Below are 17,333 nucleotides of genomic sequence, written 5' to 3'. Positions count from 1 at the left end.
TGTGTTATATTTCTGTTGATTCCTCATTACGTTTGTTTTTCAATAGAAAACAGGTAAAGTCAGATTTCAAAAGAATAGGAAAAAGTTACCATAAGGGTAAATCATGGAAAAGTGAAGAAGCAAGGGCTGTAGTAGTTTCTCTAAAACCTTAGCTCTAGTACAGTGACTTCAATGGTCCTTGAGTGCAACTGGCCAGTTGGCACTTCCACTTCCAAACCTGGATTTGACAAAATTCTCCATCCAGTATTGAGAAATGAGGTGCAGAGACTGAATAAACAGAGTGCATTTCCAAAAAGGATTTAAACATGAGATTTGTTTTTATAATAACTAAGAGAAGAGAATAAGCAGCATTTTAAATCTCTCCTGTTTGTTCCCTGAAGGTGCTTTCGGACCGACCTGCATCCGGTTCATGGCTTCTCGGATCTGATCGAGATGATGAGCAGAGCTGAGGGCCTCCAGCCGAATATCCGTTAATTTTAATTCCTTTTCTCTGAGCTCACTCTTCAGCTGCAGAATTATCTCTGCCTCAGCCTCTGTGCATTCACAGATCCTGAAGAAAGAAACAAGCACAAAATCAGTGGTTGGGGAAGCCAGAGGATTATGAAAGGCAATGCTTCTTTTAAAAGCTGAACTGCAATATTATCCAGCAGGTACATAGATTATTTGCTGCTGGCAATACCTAGAGAAAAGGAAAAAGAGTTTTACAGACAGTAATACATTCACAGGTTCAAAACTGAAAATAGTAGCCGTCTCTTTTAATCTTTTCTTCCTATTTTCTGAAGTTTAAAAACAATCTATCTTTACTGTATATAAAGTGATCCTCAAAGTTCCCTTGTTGCTGATGTTTATGGAGCTGAAAAGTCATAATATTACTACATCTCATTCTACCATTTTTCAAGGGACTTAAGCCTCTATTTGCAACATGAAATTTGTTTAAAGCAAAGTTATTATGTCCTTAAAATGTTGATTTCTTGTTTTGTAAAATTTTGCAAAGAATAACCTTATTTGCCACAATACTATCTTCAGGTTACGATCAAATTCAATATAAATATTGTAGAAAATAAATCAGGGAGATTAGTTTTGGGTATTTAAATAATGGATGAGTGTTATATAAGCCTCCTGGTAGGCTCAGCTGATTTAGGAGATCAGCTCATGAAACTGAATCACAGGTTTCAACCCAAACGAGCCGGCGACTTGGGGGTTGCCTGAAGGTAATATACATTATATCCTATTGTGGTTCTATAGACAGCTTTGTAGGAAGTATGTCAAAAGAATCTGTTTTATGTTAATGAATATCTTTTCCACTTAAAATGTGAGGACTCATTGCTGGTCACAAAATGATAGTGCTATGTTCTTTCCTCTAAGTCAGGAAATTATACAGGGTGTACAAGGGTCTTAAATGGTTCTAATAGTGGCCCTGCTTTATATGAGTTCTGGGTGAGCCACTGTCTTGGGCACACAAGGAAATCTCATTTAAATAGTATATAGAACAAAGAGAATTATCAGAGCACATGTTTTACATTCTAAATGTTTTATTCTTTCTTGTAACATCAACTAGTGGGATACTATAAAAAAATTATGCTAGATTATCTAACACAATTAAAGAACAAAGGATTGAAGTTTGGCTTGAGGAAACCAAATTGTACTTCCAAAACAGGAGGACAGAGAAGGTAGTCATTGTTGAAATGCATGCGAGTGATTTTAGAAAAAGCAAGAGTGAACACTGCTTAGGTTAGAACCAGGATCTTTGCAGTTTTCATGCATCACACTCCATTTTACCGGGATCTATGCTTGTAGATCACAGGGCCATTTTGCCGTTTCTTTGGTGGCCAGACAAGGGGTAACCTGCATTTAATGCACAGTTAGACAGATACATGGACAAATGCAAGTGAAAAGAAGTGAAAATAATAACTTAGAAAAGGGGAGAATGAGATCAAGAACACTCAATTTCTAATGTATGGAAAGCAGAAGAGAAACAAATGCTGTCTGCTATTCTAAGGAAGATCTGAAAATAATTGGTATAGAGATGGTGCTGCAGTTCCATTTAGAACACAGATCTAGGCTTGGCCTGAAGTTGTCTTTAACAAATACTTCCGCAACCGGCAGAGGGAGCGACTTACGCTGAGGCAGACTGCGAGGGCTTCATGGAGGCTGACCCACAGTCACCCGCATTGTGGGGCAACTTGGGGGACGCTGGAAGGGACGAATCAGTAAGCTCTTCAATGTCCGAATGTGAGGATGGAGGCTTGGTGGACTTTTTCTTCCCAAAGGCTTGTTTGAATGAGCTTCTCAGCTGCAAGAAGGACAGAAATTACCTTCCTTGTCTATTTGCACTGGGGGCATCTTGCTTTGGGCCGTTAGTTTGCAGGTGCCATCCTAGCCACTGCCTGGGGTCAGTATGTATAAGCAAAGGATTAACAGCTGCAGCACAGTATCTCTAAAAAAAAAAGATACCGTGTTTTGTGTTTTTGTTTTATTCTTGTATTAATCCAGCGCAGCGCAAACATGGAAGGCTTTTAAACAGTGCAGGGTCAAGGGCATGGCTGTCAGAGCACTCATTTAAAACGAAGTACCTTGAAGGGATCTCCGTTCAGAAGGCTCCTCTCTTCAAGGCAATTTGTTTTAAATGGCTGCTTTAGCGCTACAATCAAGTCAGGGCCTGCTGACAATATAAACTTAAAAAGCAAAATGAAATCAAATTCACCTAACACTTCATTAATTGTGAGTTTCTATTCAAATTTTCAGTTCCCGGACTATGAGAAACCAGAGTTGGTATGGCCTACAGCGCTATTCAGAAAGTAGTTTTACTTCTCTTTAAAACTGGAGATTAAAATGAAAAGACACAAAGAAAAGACATACAAGGTAACCTGTTTTTAAAAGGTATAAAAGCCTCCTGCCAAAATGAATAGCATTCATGCCAAGGGTGGGTATTTTTATAGATGCATGCCAAATTGTCCATGGTTTATATTCACCTCACTTCCTCTAGAGTTCACCTTGCAGAAACATGAAAGAGTGTGGAATTACAAATCAAGGGAATGAAGGCTGATCAGTATTTTAAAATATTACCTACATAAACATTTTTTTAAAACAGAAAAGATATTTCTCTCATTCTTTACAGAAAGCACTCCAGTAAAATCCTCTGCTAGTTATATTTTGGATTTCATCAAGAGTTCTACTTATTTAACATCTACTTTTCTTGCATGGCATTAAAAGAAATCCTTTACTTCATTGTTTTTAAACATTTTGCAGTGATAGCATCTTCCCCTCAGTTTTTTCAGCAATTACTTAATATCATAAATTCTATCTCTAGCAAACTTAAGGGACAGTTCTGTTAAAGTACATTTTTATATTTATCCTAGGTTCTTTTGGTAGAAATACATACAGTCGCTTTCTTATACAGTGACACTTCATTCACGCTATAAACCCTGTTGATGCAAGGGGTGGAGAGGCTTTCAAGGTCTCTTCTTTCCCTTTTACTTTTTTTATTCCATTTTTTCTCCACTTCCACCATCCACCAGCACCACCACCATCACCACCATCAGCATCACCATCATCTTTTTCTTCTTCTTCATCTCTACCTCCACAGTAAGCCCCTGCTCGGAGCCATTTATTTACACATGTTACCCTATTTTTCTTTACAGTATCTCTATAAAGTCAGTATTAATTATCCAATTTTTCCAGATGAGAAAATTTAGGCTCCCCAAAAAGGTGAGGTCACTTGCCTAAGATCCAAATAGTAAGTGTCAAAGTTGGGATTCAAATCCAAGTTAAGTTAGTGCCAACTCCAAAACATTTGCTCTTCAGCACCATGCTGCCCTAATCTCGGTGATGAGTGTAGCCTTTGAGGTGTCAGTCACTTGAATGAGACACTGTAAACTGCTGTGGATCTCTAAAGCCCAAAAGGAAAAAGCCTGACTCACTGTGCAGTAATAAGCTTCTGAATTAGATGAATGCTAATGGCTTACCCAGTTTTTCTTTTTCTTCTTCTTGGAGTCAGCATCGTTACCACTGCCAATGCTGGAATGGCTCGTGGCACTGTTGATACTAGAAACGCTTTCGGAGGAATGCTGTCTTCTGATGCGGAGATCTAGCCACAGATAGACAGTATCATGTTTACTCATAAAAACTTGCAATCTGAACAAACAAGACTTTTAGGCTTTCTGAGAGGAAGTCCTCTAATAAATGTCAACATGGCTTTGTACAGATTATTTCAATGCAGTTTTGGTTTTATAAGCTTAATAATGTACAACCATATTTGCTTTAATTAACTGGGTTATCTGTATTAAGATTCAATGGGAATCTCAAGTAAGTCTGTAGCACTGGTGTTTTAATGAATTCTGAGTTTTGTCCCAAAATGAAATGCTATGCTAGTGATTTTTACTGAATACCTGGATCAAACAGCACTTCCAAAATGATTTATTCCAAATGATTTGTTCCATGGAGTAAAAGGAAACTCTTAATAGCATGATAATTAATTGTGTGTTTTTAATATTTGTCCTTTGAATAAAGCTACCGAAGCCAAATATACTAACTTTCCATTTCATGGAATCCTACCTTGTTAGAGCCAAAACAAACCTTGCAAGTCATCTAAGCACTTCATACCACAGATGGAGCAATTGAAGCGCAAAGAAGTTAAGTAACTTGACCAAGGTCAAAGAGCGAATGGGGCGAAGGTCCTCAAGAGAGAATGTGGGTAGACTGCATTTGTGAATTAAACAGAAATCATACTTAAGACAGTGTAATTCTTCCATCATACCCCTAACCCCTGTCCATGACTTGGAAGAGTAATAGTAGTAACAATAATAACAGGTAATAATAAAGCTAGCTTTTACTACTCTGCTCTGGGAGTACGTAATTTTAAAGCAAACCACTGACATGAGTGTAATTATTAAATTTTCCCTGTGGTCACGTAGCTGAAAAACAGTGGAGCCAACTTGAGACTTAGAAGTATCCTACTGTCTTTTGTACTAATTGCCAGGTGATATCACCTCTATATACTCCTAAAAAGCATGGAGTGCTTCTCTAGATAATACGATATTTTGAAGAGGATACCATCTGATACTAAATCACTTTTTGAACATACTCACTTACTCCATACAATCAGCTTATAAGATTTATTTATAGTCATTAAAATTAAAATTGAAATGATTTCCACTCACAGTGAACTTAAGTGTTAGTGGAGACACTAATAATTCATAAAATTATTTTAAGGTCAAATATGCTTTTAGGCCATTTCTATTGTCATATATAATTGGTATCAATGCATATTATCCAAGCAAAAAAATCTCAGTGGAACTTAAAAGATGTCAGAAATTATTATATAGCTTTCAAAAAGTTCCCATAGAAATAATAGTATATAATCAAAGCTTTGCAGTTGACTAATTTAACAGTAAAATGGCTGATGGCAATGGAACTGTAACTGGTTACTTTCAAAACATACAATAAATAAGTATATGTGTGGGTGTATAATATGTATGTACATATCTCCATCCTTAATCTCATGCACATACATACCAATAAGTACTTTAATTTTTCCATTAAGAGAATAACCATGTTGAAAAATTTTACAGGAGGGTAAAAACAGAGCTGTTTTTAAGAATCCCTAGAGTTTGGTCCAAAAGTACTTTTTTTTAATGATGAGAACATTTACTGTTTTTGCATGTCCAAAACATTACCAGTACCAAAACCTAAATCAAGGTATTTATGTGTATTGTTTTGATTTAACAATAAAGGAGCACAGTATCCCTTAATCAACTAATATGGAAATAATATGAATAAGCAATAAAAGAACATGTGTAGGTAGCTGTGTTTTAAATTTCTGCTACAGTTGGCTATAAGCTTTTCTGAACAAGATTAGTATTTTCTATTTTTCCCTTCATAACTGACTTTTACAAATAAAACAGATGTATTAAGCATTAAAGTATTCCAGAGTTTTTATTATATCCAGAATTAATAAATTATATTTGACTTCAAGTAATCCCAAATTTTAAAAAGATAGGTAAATTCTTGTTAACCGTAGGTCAAAAGTAGTCCTTGGAGGTATTCGTTATGTTCAATTATGACCGCATTTCCAATAAAGATTGGCAAGAGCATAATTTCCATAATACCATGGAATGAAGGGAATGCATTTTACTTTTCTCTGGCAATTCTTTTCTAGTGTTTGTAAGTATTTGACTGAATACATGTGGCATTGCAGAGCTCAGTAAAGAATGGGTGACCAAATGAATATCAACAATCTGAATGAATGGAGAAGCTTATTTTAAAAATATCTATTTCAGTTTTATGTTTATTCATTCATTCATTTTCCACTTCCCACCTTCTGCACCGTCACTGTTCTAGTTCAAGCCACCAACATCACCTACCTGCTCTAAGAAAGAACAGCTATCCAACTCACCTTCAAACCATTCTACAAACCAGAGTTAGAGAAATCTTTTTAAAGAAAAACCTCACCATCACTCCCTTACCTGAGACTTCCCAATGATTTCCATTTTAATAAGAATAGAAAACATTTCAACTCTTGCGCAGGCTCAGGGGCCATGGCTCACGGGCCTAGCCGCTCCACGGCATGTGGGATCTTCCCGGACCGGGGCACGAACCCGTGTCCCCTGCATCGGCAGGCGGACTCTCAACCACTGTGCCACCAGGGAAGCCCTCAACTCTTAAATATGGCCCAAATGTTCCTCAGTAATCTGGTCAGTACTTATCTCTCCAACCTGGTTCTACTTACTTTACCTTTGGTCATTATCTTCCTTGTATCAGTTCCATAAAGGCACTAATCTCTTTTCTGTCTCAAGACCCTCCTGGAATGCTCTCCTCTAAATATTTACAATATGCCTTGATAGGAGTTCTACTACTACAGAAACACAATCTGGATATTCTATATACATTCAACCCTTTATAACTATTTGTTTTTGTTAGCTTTAAATCTTATAAAATTATTTTTTAATCTTTCTTAGCCAAGTTGAATATTAACTGTTATCGTTTTGTTCATTTTAGGTATCCCTCCCACATTTCTGAGCAAAGGAATTCCTATTTTTCAATTCCAGTAGATATATCAAGCTACCTGTTGCCTGCGATAAAAGGAATCTTTCCAGAAAGTTTTACTTCAGTGACTTGTACTGTGGTAAAGAAAGGATTAAGCCTTTTTAAATCCCTTCTGGACCTATTTACTGACATGAAGATTTAGAACATAAGCTGCTTTATTATGGCTCTAAGATAAGCTTTAAATATGCAGTAATTTTCCATGCAGCACATACATTAACTCCCCCACATGGGAAGTTGCTAAATTCTTAACAGAAGTAGCCCCTAGAGAACTAGTTTGTCCTTCAATTTAAGTATATCTCACTTTATATAACTGTTTTCCTATAAGTTAAATTTCAAGTTTTAAAAAATTGTATTAGTCCTTTCTATAAAATTTGAATAAACCCCTTTTATGTGCAAGCCATCATTACGGCCAGGATTAAGGATTAAGAAAACAGACCACCCTGCCATCGACCAGCAAAGGCAGACCATAAACAAATTAAGGCACCAAAGTGTCTTAATGCAAATTTTGATGAGGGAAGTACAGTTATTTCCAGAAACACATCATAGAGGGACCTCATATAGTTTAGGCACAAGCAGGCATGTTTAGGCTAACTCTTGCAAGATCTCAAAAAGTTTTTATGCTGAACAAACAGGGTAGAAAGTTCCAAGTAGAATAAAGAGAATATATAAAGAACTTTTGAAGAACTGAAAGAAGTTCTGCGTAGCTGAAATATGAAATACACAACACGACAAAATAGCAAGACACACGGTCTAGAACAGCGTCTAGCACATAAATGGTAATATCAATAAGTACTTGTTGAATGAACGAAGCTGGCCAAGAGAGATTATGTCATGTTAAGGAGTTAGTATTTCAACCAAAGGCAATGGGATACCTTTTAAATATATATTGTTACACAACTGCTCTGGTCTCAGTGTGAAGAATGGCATAAGGAGGTGAAAGATGAAGAGCAGGAAGGCTCCTTGAGACTTAGGAGTTTGTGGTCATAGTTCAGGGGAGATATGAGGCATGGTGATAGCAGGATCAGAGAAAAGGGAACAAGATATATTTAATGGATAGAATCAATAGAACTTAGTGATTTACTGTGTACGAAGAGGAGGATTTCTGGCCACATGGAAGGATGGTGATGCTGTTTACTGAGAAAGGAACACTGAAGGCAAAGCAGGTCTGAGAAGGAAGAAGACAAATTCAAATTTGGGGATGTTGACTTTCAGGTGACAAACAGACATCCGAAGATAACCTAATGGAGTTTTCTCTTTGGCAGGTAGATATACAGATCTGTAACTCAAGAGATGAGGCTGCCCTGGAGAGATATATTTGACAGTTATCAACACAAATAATAATTATAGGTAGAGTACTAGATGAGCTTGTACAAAATTTTAGATAGGATGAAGAGAATCATAATGTATAAAATCATAATGGAAGACAGTTTAGGACTGCATTCTAAGAAACATCAACATTTAACAAATGCATACAAACGAGTGAATCTACAAGAGAAACTGAAAGAAATTTCAAAGGAGCAGAAGAAAAACTAAGAATGTGGATGTCATGAGCATTAGAAGAAGTGAATATTTCAAGTAGGATGCAGTGGACATCAGCATCAAATGCTATTTGCACAACAAATGCAATAAGAATTTTAAACTTTGTACTGGATTTAGAGTCATCTAAGTCATTATTGATGCTGGAGAGAACAGTTTTGCTGGAGTAGTGGAAAGAGAAACCACACTCCCATGGTCTGAAGTGTAACTGGCTGTTGAAGACATTGAATGATTCCATCAAGCTTTCCCAAAATTCATCTGGAAATGCGAAGAGAGATGACAGAGCACTCAGGATTTAGGAAAACATTTTTCAGCTGGTCAAGAGTTGAGCATATTGAATGCTACTGAAAAGAGTCAGAATAGGACAACCTATGCAAAGAAAACAATGACATGACATTATCACAGAGTATTTCTTCAGTGACAATTTAAGGAGTAGGGTGGTGGCAGAGAAGATTATTTTATCATTGCTTCCAATTGCTGAAGCACAGTAATAATTAAAAATACACCAATGTTTAGTCCATTTTCTTACTGTTTTTTAAGTTCTCTACAGAAAATGTACCTTTTTATTGCCCCCACCCAGGACAAGTTGCTCCCAGTATCCACTACTTCACCATATTGATTATTGTATTTTTACATACAGATCTAGATTTCCATACTCCTTCCCAGGTTTGTTTTGCTTGAAGGCAGATATGAATACATTAACCAACCTCCTCAGAGAAAAGTGTTGGACTATAGAAGCAATTTCCTTAAGGTCAGTTTGATACTGAAGCCTCCTGTTCTTAAATTCTGAGATTCTGACTGCATTAGTAGCAACTTATGTTGATATATTATAAAAGGCAGTGCGACTGAGTAAAAGCAGCTTTGCTCTAATTAATGAATAAAAATAGATTCCTAGCAGATTGGATGAAAAATGGCAAGATTTCTAAACATACCTTTGGGAGGGTGGTCTGGACCGTTGAGCGCTCCCTGAATGGCTGCCTGGGCAGCAGAGTTCTGGGCCTTCAGCATTTCAATGGTTTCTCTTAGTTCGATCAGTTCAGACTCCTGTGAAACAAACAGAATTTAGGAGCTTTAAAAGTAAAAGATTCTTATTCATAGCTCACTATCAAATGAGTTTGATTTTATGTAGTGCTAATGTCCTGGTAGATTTAGATGCGTGGCTGACCTTTCAAGTTGTGTCTTACAACCTCTTACTTGTAAATGTAAGAAGGTAAATGCAATAGAGAATTAAAAAATAATGTCTTAGTTATTCTCTTATACATGTGGTCTGAACAGTCTTTATTTCTTTAAAAGGGTGGTACCCAGAGCTGACCAGTACCATAAAAAGCAAGATATCACACTGCTCATTTCAGATACCAAACTTATTAATACTACCTATGATTATATTACATAGATAAATACTATTATTGCACTGGTACATCATATTGCATTTACTGTTAACTGGAAACCCTGAGTTTTTGTCAAATGAGTGATTTTAGATTTTCTCATTTATTTTGCCCTTAGGAAATAGATTCTTTACATTCAAGAACAAAACCTAGAATTAATTCCTAACTCACTCCTATTAAATGCCATATGTCATCTTAGATTCTGGCACTGTTCATCCAACAAAATTCCTACTATGAAGATCTAGTTTCACCAAGCCAAAGCAATACAGGAATTTTAAAAAAGTGAATAGAAATATATGTAATGTATAGTCCTTAAAATAGTTAAATTATTTAAAAAGTTTACAAATCAAATTTTTATAAAACACCTATTTTCTTATTGAATTAAGGGTAATTTTAAGCTACGTCTCAACGAAAATCCGTGTATAAATTTGATCTCCCATAGTCATTTAAATGAATATCTTTATCAGAAATAAAGGACTCACTATTAGGAAGATAAGATAACAGCACCAACACAACAACAAGGAACTGGAGTGCTGTTTCAGCAGAAGCAATATTTCCATCAGGAGCACAAATACAAGCAGTATCCTTCTTGGCAGTGATAGCAAGCCTAAAAATTAGAATTTTTGTCAGCCTCTGGGTGGGGGGGGGAGAATTCCTCCATAACGTGTTTGTCATTCATCATTTTCTCCATTTTCTTTCTTCGTCAGAAAGCCAAAGAATCAGGCTTGGGTTCTTCACTCCATGGTAAGCAGTTTATCCCTACTTAATGTCTCCCAGTATATATGAAAAAAGGCAGGACCATGACAACTACCTCTGCGGGAAACTGCTTCATACATGAGAATGTCCAATGACTATTCCAGCCTTAGACACTTTTTTAAAAAAAAGATAGGTGGTGCTAACTGAAACGATATCCAAGTTTGGAATAGCTCCTTGGCATCTCACATATCTATCTTCTCTGAGTATCTGGCATATTCCTGATAGAAGACAGTTAGGTATTTTTAAAAAACAAACCCTCTTACAGACTTTTAATAGCTTATAAGTCAAAGAATCTCATAATAGAAAATCAATAGCGACCTCCTGGATTCATAGATGGATCTTCAGATACTTGAGTACAATTTCATTTGCATTTATTTATCATAAAGGAAAAAGAACAGGTTTGTGAAAACTGCCAATTCCATGACAAATTCAATCCATCATAATTTCTCAGTCCCTCTGAGTTTTATCTATATTCTGTCACTTGTCCAACTAGTAATAGATAATTGTACCAAAATTGAATCTATTTCCCACTTAAAATAAATCTCCAAAGTGATGAAATATTTATTGGAAATCCATTCTGCTTTTACCAGGAATTTATTCACAAAAGAATACCTATAGTGCATACTTAGTGAATCACATAATTTAAATAGTTAATTTTATAACATATAGACTAAGATGAATGTTAAATTTTAAATAAAGTCAGATTTTCGTCCTTGAATTTAAAATTAACAGTGCTTGTACTTTGGATTAAAAATCTGCTAAAACATTTGGCTTTAGGTTTAAAGAGGAAAAATGATATTGAAATCTCATACAAATGTCTAAAAACTTAGCTTAATTTTATGGGTTGGCTGACTTATTTTACTGTCAAAATTCTACCCTTTTCTAGAGAAATCTCTTCTAAAAACTATTTTTTTTTTAATTAGAAGTAAAATGTTCAGGTAATATTGATTTTTCAGAAAACTGTGTTTAATGAAATAGAAGAATGATCACTTTCTAAAATTTTAAGTATATTTTTAACAACAACAGATATTAGCAGGGTAGTTGTTACTCAGTGTGGCACAATAAGCCCAAAAGAAGAATAACTAAGTAAGAAATATATTTGTTATATAATGTGGGGAAAAAAATAAATGAAATAATTAGTTTAGCCAAATTCAGATTAGCAGTTCTTTTAGAGAACTTTGTAAGTATAAATTGTCTTTCATTAAAAAGATAGTTAAGAGAAGCAAGAAGAACTAAAATCCTGTAGCCTGTGAAACAAAAACCACATTCACAAGAAGATAGACAAGATGAAAAGGCAGAGGGCTATGTACCAGTTGAAGGAACAAGATAAAACCATAGAAAAACAACTACATGAAGTGGAGATAGGCAACCTTCCAGAAAATGAATTCAGAATAATGATAGTGAAGATGATCCAGGACCTCGGAGAAAGAATGGAAGCAAAGACTGAGAAGATGCAAGAAATGTTTAACAAAGACCTAGAAGAATTGAAGAACAAACAGAGATGAATAATACAATAACTGAAATGAAAAATACACTAGAAGTAATCAATAGCAGAATAACTGAGGCAGAAGAACGGATAAGTGACCTGGAAGACAGAATGGTGGAATTCACTGCTGCGGAACAAAATAAAGAAAAAAGAATGAAAAGAACTGAAGACAGCCTAAGAGACCTCTGGGACAACATTAAATGCAACAATATTCACACTATATTCGCATTATAGAGGTCCCAGAAGGAGAAGAGAGAGAGAAAGGACCCGAGAAAATATCTGAAGAGTTTCTAGTTGAAAACTTCCCTAACAGGGTAAAGGAAATAGCCACCAAAGTCCAGGAAGCACAGCGAGTCCCATACAGGATAAACCCAAGGAGAAACATGCCGAGACACATAGTAATCAAATTGGCAAAAATTAAAGACAAAGAAAATTATTGAAAGCAGCAAGGGAAAAACGACAAATAACATATAAGGGAACTCCCATAAGGTTACAGCTGATTTCTCAGCAGAAACTCTACAAGCCAGAAGGGAGTGGCATGATACACTTAAAGTGATGAAAGGGAAGAACCTACAACCAAGATTACTCTAGCCGGCAAGGATCTCATTCAGATTCGGTGGAGGAATCAAAAGGTTTACAGACAAGCAAAAGCTAAGAGAATTCAGCACCACCCAAGCAGCCCTATAACAAATGCTGAAGGAACTTCTCTAAGTAGGAAACACAAGAGAAAAAAAGGATCTACAAAACTAAACCCAAAACGATTAAGAAAATGGTAATAGGAACATACATATAGATAATTATCTTAAATGTGAATGGATTAAATGCTCCAACCAAAAGATACAGGCTTGCTGAATGGATACAAAAATAAGACCCATATATGTGCTGTCTACAAGAGACCCACTTCAGACCTAGGGACACATACAGACTGAAAGTGAGGGGATGGAAAAAGATATTCCATGCAAATGGAAATCAAAAGAAAGCTGGAGTAGCAATACTCCTATCAGATAAAATAGACTTTAAAACAAAGAATGTTACAAGAGACAAGGAAGGACACTACATAATGATCCAGGGATCAATCCAAGAAGAAGATGTAACAATTATAAATATATATGCACCCAACATAGGAGCACCTCAATATATAAGGCAACTGCTAACAGCAGTTAAAGAGGAAATCAACAGTAACACAGTGAGACTGGGGGACTTTAACAACTCACTTACACCAATGGACAGATCATCCAAAATGAAAATAAATAAGGAAACAGAAGCTTTAAATGATGGAACAGACCAGATAGATTTAATTGATATTTATAGGACATTCCACCCAAGAACAGCAGATTACACTTTCTTCTCAAGTGCGCATGGAACATTCTCCCGGATAGATCACATCTTGGGTCAAAAATCAAGCCTCAGTAAATTTAAGAAAATTGAAATTATATCAAGCATCTTTTCTGACCACAACACTATGAGATTAGAAATGAATTACAGGGAAAAAAGAGTAAAAAAACACAAACACATGGAGGCTAAACAATATGTTACTATTAATAACCAAGAGATCACTGAAGAAATCGAAATCAAAAAATACCTAGAGACAAATGACAATGAAGACACGATGATCCAAAACCTATGGGATGTGACAAAAGCAGTTCTAAGAGGGAAGTTTATAGCTATACAAGCCTACCTCAAAACAAGAAAAATCTCAAGTAAACAATCTAACCTTACACCTAAAGGAACTAGAGAAAGAAGAGCAAACAGAACCCAAAGTTAGCAGAAGGAACGAAATCATAAAGATCAGAGCAGAAATAAATGAAATAGAAGCAGAGAAAACAATAGCAAAGATCAATAAAACTCAAAGCTGGTTCTTTGAGAAGATAAACAATACTAATAATCCATTAGCCAGACTCATCAAGAAAAAGAGGGAGTGGACTCAAATCAATAAAATTACAAGTGAAAAAGAAGTTACAACACACCGCAGACACAAAGCATCCTAAGAGAACACTACAACAACTCTATGTCAATAAAATGGAGAATCTGGAAGAAATGGACAAATTCTTAGAGAGGTATAACCTTCCAAGACTGAACCAGGAAGAAATAGAAACTATGAACAGCCCAATCACAAATAATGAAATTGAAACTGTGATTAAAAATCTTCCAACAAACAAAAGTCCAGGACCAGATGGCTTCACAGGTGAATTCTATCAAACATTTAGAAAAGAGCTAACACCCATCCTTCTCAAACTCTTCCAAAATACTGTGGAGGAAGGAACAATCCCAAATTCATTCTATGAGGCCACCATCACCCTATGAGGACAAAGATACTACAAAAAAAGAAAATTATAGACCAATATCACTCATGAATATAGATGCAAAAATCCTCAACAAAATATTAGCAAACAGAATCCAACAACACATTAAAAGGCTCATACACCACGATCAAGTGGGATTTATCCCAGGGATGCAAGGATTCTTCAATATATGCAAACCAATCAATGTGATACACCATGTTAACAAATTGAAAAATAAAAACCATATGATCATCTCAATAGATGCAGAAAAGGCTTTTGATAAAATTCAACACCCATTTATGATAAAAACTCTCCAGAAAGTGGGCATAGAGGGAACCTACCTCAACATAGTAAAGGCCATATTCGACAAACCCACAGCAAACATCATTCTCAATGGTGAAAAACTGAAAGCATTTCCTCTAAGATAAGGAATAACACAACGATGTCCACTCTCACCACTATTATTCAACATAGTTTTGGAAGTCCTAGCCATGGCAATCAGAGAAGAAAAAGAAATAAAAGGAATACAAATTGGAAAAGAAGAAGTAAAACTATCACTGTTTGCAGATGACATGATACTATACATAGAGAATCCTAAAGATGCCACCAGAAAACTACTAGAGCTAATCAATGAATTTGGTAAAGTTGCAGGATACAAAATTAATGCACAGAAATCTCTTGCATTCTTACACACTAATGATGAAAAATCTGAAAGAGAAATTAAGGAAACACTCCCATTTACCATTGCAACAAAAAGAATAAAATACCTAGGAACAAATCTACTTAGGGAGACAAAAGACCTGTATGCAGAAAACTATAAGACACTGATGAAAGAAATTAAAGATGATACCAAGAGATGGAGAGATATACCATGTTCTTGGATTGGAAGAATCAATATTGTGAAAATGACTATACTACCCAAAGCAATCTACAGATTCAATGCAGTCCCTATGAAATCACCAATGGCATTTTTTATGGAACTAGAACAAAAAATCTTAAAATTTGTATGGAAACACAAAAGACCCCGAATAGCCAAAGCAGTCCTGAGGGAAAAAAATGGAGCTGGAGGAATCAGACTCCCTGACTTCAGACTATACTACAAAGCTACAGTAATCAAGAAAATATGGTACTGGCACAAAAACAGAAACACAGATCAATGGAACAAGATAGAAAGCCCAGAGATAAACCCACGCACCTATGGTCAACTAATCTATGACAAAGGAGGCAAGGATACACAATGGAGAAAAGACAGTCTCTTCAATAAGTGGTGCTGGGAAAACTGGACATCTACATTTAAAAGAATGAAATTAGAACACTCTCTAACACCATACACAAAAATAAACTGAAAATGGATTAGAAACCTACATGTAAGAGCGGACACTATAAAACTCTTAGAGGAAAACATAGGAAGAACACTCTTTGACATAAATCACAGCAAGATCTTTTTTGATCCACCTTCTAGAGTAATGGAAATAAAAACAAAAATAAACAAGTGGGACCTAAAGAAACTTAAAAGCTTCTGCACAGCAAAGGAAACCATAAACAAGACGAAAAGACAACCTTCAGAATGGGAGAAAGTATTTGCAAATGAATCAACGGACACAGGATTAATCCCCAAAATATATAAACAGCTCATGCAGCTCAATATGAAAGAAACAAACAACCCAATCCAAAAATGGGCAGAAGACCTAAAGAGACATTTCTCCAAAGAAGACGTACGTACATGAAAAGCTGCTCAGTATCACTAATTATTAGAGAAATGCAAATCAAAACTACAATGAGGTATCACCTCACACCAATTAGAATGGACATCATCAGAAAATCTACAAACAACAAATGCTGGAGAGGGTGTGGAGAAAAGGGAACCCTCTTGCACTGTTGTTGGGAATGTAAATTGATACAGCCGCTACGGAGAACAGTATGGAGGTTCCTTAAAAAACTAGAACTACCATATGATCCAGCAATCCCACTACTGTGCATATACCCAGAGAAGACCATAATTCAAAAAGACACATGAGCCCCAGTGTTCACTGCAGCACTATTTACAATAGCCAGGTCATGGAAGCAACCTAAATGCCTATCGACAGATGAGTAGATAAAGAAGATGTGGTACATATATACAATGGAATGTTACTCAGCCATAAAAAGGAATGAAATTAGGTCATTTGTTGAGACATGGATGCATCTAACATCTGTCATACAGAGTGAAGTAATTCAGAAAGAGAAAAACAAATATCATATATCAACGCATATATGTGGAACCTAGAAAAATGGTACAGATGAACCGGTGTTCTAGGATGAAGTTGAGACACAGATGTAGAGAACATATGTATGGACACCAAGGGGGTGAAGCAGCGGGGGTTGGGGGTCATGATGGGATGAATTGGGATTGACATGTATACACTGATGTGTATAAAACTGATGACTAATAAGAACCTGCTGTATAAAAAAATTAAATTAAAAAATTAAAAAAAACAAAGATAGTTAAATTCTACACTGATAGTGTGTTAAACCTGAACTAGTTATCTCTCCATATCTGCAAAAGTCCCTTCCTTTTTTCTTACTTCAGTTAATGAGATCCACCCTCACCATCATTCAAACTAGCACTATCTCTTTCTCTGAGTCTTTCCATGTGATTTCCTCCTGTGCTTTGAATATCCTTCACCCTTAAGGGCCATGGTGACACGTCTCCATCCACATGACACCTCTTAGTTTTCCTTTGAGGAAAAATGAACAGGTTCCTTCTCTATGCATCCAGACCATTTAATGCATTCAGCTTATTTATCTGTCGGAGAGTTTATCTTTTCACCTGATTTATGATCTAATTTCAGTAAATGTTGGGAC

General features: G+C 35.9%; 1 protein-coding gene across 4 annotated transcripts in view; it reads right to left on the bottom strand.

Moving 5' to 3' along the window:
- The window catches only part of NAV3 (neuron navigator 3), a 363,667-nt gene that overhangs the window by 31,707 nt on the left and 314,627 nt on the right, over nucleotides 1–17,333 (bottom strand). For 2 of the 4 annotated variants that reach the window (XM_060025293.1, XM_060025294.1), the window contains exons 24-29: nucleotides 9,513–9,624; nucleotides 3,966–4,087; nucleotides 2,973–2,993; nucleotides 2,121–2,293; nucleotides 1,780–1,845; nucleotides 397–550 (exon numbers count right to left, since the gene is read on the bottom strand). In XM_060025293.1, coding sequence (XP_059881276.1) covers nucleotides 397–550; nucleotides 1,780–1,845; nucleotides 2,121–2,293; nucleotides 2,973–2,993; nucleotides 3,966–4,087; nucleotides 9,513–9,624 — 648 coding nt within the window. The remainder of the gene's footprint in view (nucleotides 1–396; nucleotides 551–1,779; nucleotides 1,846–2,120; nucleotides 2,294–2,972; nucleotides 2,994–3,965; nucleotides 4,088–9,512; nucleotides 9,625–17,333) is intronic. The other 2 variants (XM_060025296.1, XM_060025295.1) reach the window with 2 other exon arrangements.

The sequence above is a fragment of the Delphinus delphis genome, chromosome 11 (genome assembly GCF_949987515.2).
Source record: "Delphinus delphis chromosome 11, mDelDel1.2, whole genome shotgun sequence".
NCBI classification, from domain to species: Eukaryota; Metazoa; Chordata; class Mammalia; order Artiodactyla; family Delphinidae; genus Delphinus; species Delphinus delphis.
Note: the sequence above shows the minus strand (reverse complement) of the source record. Positions and strands in the feature narration are given on the sequence as shown.